Source organism: Cetorhinus maximus, chromosome 10, assembly GCF_964194155.1.
Source record: "Cetorhinus maximus chromosome 10, sCetMax3.hap1.1, whole genome shotgun sequence".
Lineage (NCBI taxonomy): Eukaryota > Metazoa > Chordata > Chondrichthyes > Lamniformes > Cetorhinidae > Cetorhinus > Cetorhinus maximus.
Window position 1 is genome coordinate 49,858,609 of NC_135888.1, and position 6,425 is coordinate 49,865,033.

Below are 6,425 nucleotides of genomic sequence, written 5' to 3' on the forward strand. Positions count from 1 at the left end.
CTGTTTGTCTTTCCACAGATGTTGCCAGACCTGCTGAGTATTTCCAGCATCTTCTATTTTTATTTAGTTCTCACACACACACAGGAGAGGGTAGACGTTGCTGCCTGCAAAATGTCATTTTGAAGGCATTACCATCTCCAAATAAATTCTGGCCACTCATTTTTCTCCCTTCAATAAACTTCACCTGAATCAAAACTCTGATGCCCATGTCCTCACTTGCACCAAGTCCCATTCACCCATCATCCCTGTGCTCGCTGATCTACAATGCTCCAGGTCTGACAATGCCTCCATTTTAAAATTCTCATCCACATCCACCTGTTCAAATCCCTCTATGGTCTCACCCCTCCACAATCTCCTCCAGTCGTAAAACCCTCTGAGATATTTACACCCCTCTAAATCTGGCCTCTTCAGCATCTCTTTCAATTGCTCTACTGTTGAATTTTATTTGGAAAGGCCCCTTTGAAGCACCTTGGCATGTTTTACTACATGGAAAGTGCTATAAATGCAAGTTGATGATTGTACATTAAGTAAACACAGCCTCAGCTAGACAGCTCTTGTAAAAAGATGGGTTAAAATTAGGCTAAAACCCTCTCCTGTTGTGTATCCAACATTATCAATTTCAGATTGTTAGTAGTTTCTAGTTTGTTTTTTTCATAAATGGATGTTACAGAAAAAGGTTTAAGTCAGAATATTAATTTCCCTGAAACTTCCAGTTTATGGGGCTCTGTGGGTGAGAGGTAGGGACAGCACTGGGCAATTAGCCTCGGGACAGGGGCTAGGCACTGGGATTAGGCAGTGGGACAAGGTACTGAGCACTGGGACTGGAGCTGGGCACTGGGACAGGGGCTGGGCACTGGGACTGGGCACTGGGACTGGGACAGGATCAGGGAACTGGGACAGGGGCTGGGCACTGGGCAGGGACAGGGACTGGATCAGGGCAGTGGGACTGGAGCCTGGCACTGGGACAGGGACTGGGTCAGGGCAGTGGGACAGGGGCTGGGCACTGGGACAGGGGCTGGGCAGCGGGAGTGGGCGGCAGCGGGAGTGGGCGGCAGCGGGAGTGGGCGGCAGCGGGCGGGGTTGCAGTTCCGGTTGATGTGTCTGTGCGGAGCCGCCGTCCAGAGGCTGCTATGGCGACGCTGCTGAGGAGCGGGGTCCGGGTCCGGGTCCTGCGGGGTCTCGGAGGTCGCGGCGGGAGGCCCGATCCGGGCCTGAGGGCAGCTTCTGTGCGGCCCGGAGCCGCGGTCTCAGCCGGTAAGTGAGCCCGGGCCCCGGACACACTCCGCCCATCATGAAGCCGTCGCCGCGGCTCTAACCGCTCCACTGACCGGACTTTGTGTTTTCCAGGCCCCGGGGAGGAGGCGAGCGCAGAGGCCGCTGCTCAGGACACCGGTTACCGCCCGATTCAGAGCCACATCCCCACCAGCCCGCTCCAGAAACTGCTGCTAGCCTCAGGATCCGCTCTCATGGCTTTATACAACCCATACCGGCACGGTGAGACAGCCAGGGGCAGCTGGAGGCAAACCCCCCACCTCACACCCACAGGGGGGCCAGCCTGACACTGCATTCACTGGGGTGAGGGGTCAGACTGACCCTGCATTCACTGGGGTGAGGGGTCAGACTGACGCTGCATTCACTGGGGTGAGGGGTCAGACTGACGCTGCATTCACTGGGGTGAGGGGTAAGGCTGACGCTGCATTCACTGGGTTGAGGGTCAGACTGACGCTGCATTCACTGGGGTGAGGGTCAGACTGGCGCTGCATTCACTGGGGTGAGGGGTCAGACTGACCCTGCGTTCACTGGGGTGAGGGGTCAGACTGACCCTGCATTCACTGGGGTGAGGGGTCAGACTGACGCTGCATTCACTGGGGTGAGGGGTCAGACTGACGCTGCATTCACTGGGGTGAGGGGTAAGGCTGACGCTGCATTCACTGGGGTGAGGGTCAGACTGACGCTGCATTCACTGGGGTGAGGGTCAGACTGGCGCTGCATTCACTGGGGTGAGGGGTCAGACTGACCCTGCATTCACTGGGGTGAGGGGTCAGACTGACGCTGCATTCACTGGGGTGAGGGGTCAGACTGACGCTGCATTCACTGGGGTGAAGGTCAGCTTGACCCTGCATTCACTGGGGTGAGGGGTCAGCCTGACCCTGCATTCACTGGGGTGAGGGGTCAGCCTGACCCTGCATTCACTGGGGTGAGGGGTCAGACTGACGCTGCATTCACTGGGGTGAGGGTCAGACTGACCCTGCATTCACTGGGGTGAGGGGTCAGACTGACGCTGCATTCACTGGGGTGAGGGGTCAGACTGACGCTGCATTCACTGGGGTGAGGGATCAGACTGACGCTGCATTCACTGGGGTGAGGGGTCAGACTGACGCTGCATTCACTGGGGTGAGGGGTCAGACTGACGCTGCATTCACTGGGGTGAGGGGTAAGGCTGACGCTGCATTCACTGGGGTGAGGGTCAGACTGACGCTGCATTCACTGGGGTGAGGGTCAGACTGGCGCTGCATTCACTGGGGTGAGGGGTCAGACTGACGCTGCATTCACTGGGGTGAGGGTCAGACTGACACTGCATTCACTGGGGTGAGGGTCTGCCTGACCCCGCATTCACTGGGGTGAGGGATCTGCCTGACCCCGCATTCACTGGGGTGAGGGGTCTGCCTGACCCCGCATTCACTGGGGTGAGGGGTCGGCCTGACCCCGCATTCACTGGGGTGAGGGGTCGGCCTTACCCCGCATTCACTGGGGTGAGGGGTCGGCCTGACCCCGCATTCACTGGGGTGATGGGTCAGCCTGACCCCGCATTCACTGGGGTAAGGGGTCGGCCTGACCCCGCATTCACTGGGGTGAGGGGTCAGATTTACGCCGCATTCACTGGGGTGAGGGGTCAGCCTGACATTGCATTCACTGGGGTGAGGGGTCAGTCTGACATTGCATTCACTGGGGTGAGGGGTCTGCCTGACACTGCATTCACTGGGGTGAGCGGTCTGCCTGACACTGCATTCACAGGGGTGAGGGGTCAGCCTGACCCTGCATTCACTGGGGTGAGGGGTCAGACTGACGCTGCACTCATGGGGTGAGGAGGTGGGGGTGGGGAGGTGGGAGTGGGGAGGTGGGGGGGTGTTGGTGGGGGTGGGGATGTGTTGGTGGGGGTGGGGATGTGTTGGTGGGGGTGGGGAGGTGGGGGTGGGGGTGGGGAGGTGGGGGTGGGGAGGTGTTGGTGGGGGTGGGGAGGTGATGTGTTGCCAATCACCGAGGGGAATGGACATGTCTTGATTCTGCCTGTGAGGAGGATCAGGTTTGAACTTGGATTCATCTTTTCAAGGACATTTGGGGTTGGACAACAAATACTGACTCTATCATGACACCCACGTCCCAGGAATGAATAAAAAAAAATTAACGTACTCTGTCCACCCTGACGTGTCAGGAATGGCCACCGAAAAAATATACAAAACTGCAGGGGATAACACCCCAAAGAATTAATACCGCCCATCCCGCCCTCTCCCCGTAGCCCTCAATCCAGTCTCTCTGTAGGTACCCTATCTAATTGTCTCTTGACTGTATTACACTGTCACCTTCTCTGTCTTCCGATGTAACTTGACCCATAATTTGATTCCTTTTTGGGTGATGCAGTTCTCCTCACCTTCCCTTTTCCTTCACTCCCTCACCTGTGAACCAGGGACATGAACCCTTCAGTTTGGTTCGGTCTTGTCACCACCTGAAGAGTGGAATTTTATCTCTACAAGGCAATAAGCCAGATCACCTTAACCTTTTGTAAAAAGAAAGATTTACATTTATAAAGTGCTTTTCATAATCAGGGCATGTCTCAAAGCGCATTACAGTGCTTTTGTAATCACTGTTGTAATGCAGGAAATGCGACAGCCAATTTACACACAACAAGATCCCATAAAGAATAATGTGATAATGATCAGATAATCTGTTTATGAATTTGATTGAGGGATAAATATTAGGCAGGATCATGGGGCCAACTCCCTGGCTGTTCTTTGAAATGGCGCCATGGGATCCTTTACATCCACCTGAGTAGGCGGATAGGACGTTAGTTTAACATCTCCTCTGAAAGACAGCACCTCTGACAGTGCAGCACTCCCGCAGTCCTGCACTGTAGTGCCAGCCTGGATTTTTGTGCTCAAGCCTTGGAGTGGGACTTGCCTGAAAGGATTGCAGAAAGAGTTTTATTGTGTAGCACAGCTGATGGGAAGACATTTTGTAATCCAGATCAGTTACTCAGTTTGGTCTCCTCTTTTTGTTGTAGATATGGTAGCTGTTCTGGGAGAAACCACAGGACTGATAGCAATCCAAAAACTGAGGGACAGGATGCAAAACCATCCTGAGGGAAACCAGATTCTGCAGTAAGTGCAGCTGAATACTCATCCTGAGGTAAAGGTGGGGAGAGCTGGTAAAAGGAGATGGTGCTTTTATTTACTCTTTGCAACTGTGAAAAACTGCAGAGCTGAAATGAAAGCAGGAGGTGCTGAGAATGCAGATTTTGAATAAAGGATAGGAACCAGAGGGCAGGACCCAGTGGGTGAGGTACAGGGGTCAGAGGGCAGGACAATGGGTGAGGTACAGGGGTCAGAGGGCAGGACAGGTTGAGATGCAGGAGTCAGAGGGCAGGACAGTGGGTGAGGTACAGGGGTCAGAAGGCGGAACAGTGGGTGAGGTACATGGGTCAGAGGGCAGGACATGGTGAGCGCGGTACAGGGATCAGAGGGCAGGAGAGTGGGTGAGGTACAGGGGTCAGAGGGCAGGACAGTGGGTGAGGTCCAGGGATCAGAGAGCAGGACCCGGAGGGTGAGGTACAGGGGTCAGAGGGCAGTACCCAATGGGTGAGGTATATGGGGTCAGAGGCAGGACAGTGGGTGAGGTACATGGATCAGAGGGCAGGACATGGTGAGCGAGGTACAGGGATCAAAGGGCAGGACAGTGGGTGAGGTACAGAGGTCAGAGGGCAGGACAGTGGATGAGGTACAGGGATCAGAGGGCAGGACCCGGTGGGTGAGGTACAGGGGTCAGAGGGCAGGACCCAGTGGGTGAGGTACATGGGGGTCAGAGGGCAGGACAGTGAGTGAGGTACATGGGTCAGAGAGCAGCACATGGTGAGCGAGGTACAGGGATCAGAGGGAAGGACAGTGGGTGAGGTACAGGGGTCAGAGGGCAGGACAGTGGTTGAGGTACAGGGATCAGAGGGCAGCACCCGGTGGGTGAGGTACAGGGGTCAGAGGGCAGGACAGTGGGTAAGGTACATGGGTCAGAGGACAGGACATGGTGAGCGAGGTACAGGGATCAGAGGGCAGGTCAGTGGGTGAGGTACAGAGATCAGAGAGCAGGACCCGGAGGGTGAGGTACAGGGGTCAGAGGGCAGGACAGTGGGTGAGGTACATGAGTCAGAGGGCAGGACATGATGAGCGAGGTACAGAGATCAGAGAGCAGGACCTGGAGGGTGAGGTACAGGGGTCAGAGGGCAGGACATGGTGAGCGAGGTACAGAGATCAGAGAGCAGGACCCAGTGGGTGAGGTACATGGGGTCAGAGGGCAGGACTCGGTGGGTGAGGTACAGGGGTCAGAGGGCAGGACAGTGGGTGAGGTACATGAGTCAGAGGGCAGGACAGTGGGTAAGGTACATGTGTCAGAGGGCAGGACATGGTGAGCGAGGTACAGAGATCAGAGGGTACGTCAGTGGGTGAGGTACAGGGATCGGAGAGCAGGACCCGGAGGGTGAGGTACAGGGGTCAGAGGGCAGGACAGTGGGTGAGGTACATGAGTCAGAGGGCAGGACATGGTGAGCGAGGTACAGGGATCAGAGGGCAGGACAGTGGGTGAGGTTCAGGGGTCAGAGGGCAGGACAGTGGATGAGGTACAGGGATCAGAGGGCAGGACTCGGTGGGTGAGGTACATGGGTCAGAGGGCAGGACATGGTGAGCGAGGTACAGGGATCAGAGGGCAGGACAGTGCGTGAGGTGCAGCGGTCAGAGGGCAGGACAGTAGTTGAGGTACAGGGATCAGAGAGCAGGACCCGGAGGGTGAGGCACAGGGATCAGAGGGCAAGATGGTGGGTGAGGCACAGGGGTCAGAGGGCAGGACCCAGTGGGTGAAGTACAGGGGTCAGAGGGCAGGACAGTGGTTGAAGTACAGGGATCAGAGGGCAGGACCTGGAGGGTGAGGTACAGGGGTCAGAGGGCAGGACAGTGGGTGAGGTACATGAGTCAGAGGGCAGGACATGGTGAGCGAGGTACAGGGATCAGAGGGCAAGACAGTGGGTGTGGTTCAGGGGTCAGAGGGCAGGACAGTGGATGAGGTACAGGGATCAGAGGGCAGGACCCGGTGGGTGAGGTACATGGGTCAGAGGGCAGGACATGGTGAGCGAGGTACAGGGATCAGAGGGCAGGACAGTGCGGGAG

General features: G+C 56.4%; 1 protein-coding gene across 1 annotated transcript; it reads left to right on the plus strand.

Moving 5' to 3' along the window:
• Positions 1-1,068: 1,068 nt before the first annotated feature.
• coq4 (coenzyme Q4 homolog (S. cerevisiae)) lies at positions 1,069-4,406 on the plus strand. The gene is made up of 3 exons (XM_078549662.1): positions 1,069-1,254; positions 1,348-1,494; positions 4,280-4,406. The coding sequence occupies exons 1-3, from the start codon at positions 1,131-1,133 to the stop codon at positions 4,378-4,380; spliced, it is 372 nt and encodes a 123-aa protein (XP_078405788.1). The 5' UTR covers positions 1,069-1,130; the 3' UTR covers positions 4,381-4,406.
• The last annotated feature ends 2,019 nt before the right edge of the window (positions 4,407-6,425 follow it).

Bases quoted from the DNA above. Each gene is read 5' to 3' on its own strand.
- coq4 (XM_078549662.1), top strand. From the start codon at position 1,131: ATGGCGACGCTGCTGAGGAGCGGGGTCCGGGTCCGGGTCCTGCGGGGT. The intron at 1,255-1,347 runs GTAAGTGAGCCC...TGTGTTTTCCAG, and splicing joins CGGAGCCGCGGTCTCAGCCG to GCCCCGGGGAGGAGGCGAGC. The intron at 1,495-4,279 runs GTGAGACAGCCA...TTTTTGTTGTAG, and splicing joins ATACAACCCATACCGGCACG to ATATGGTAGCTGTTCTGGGA.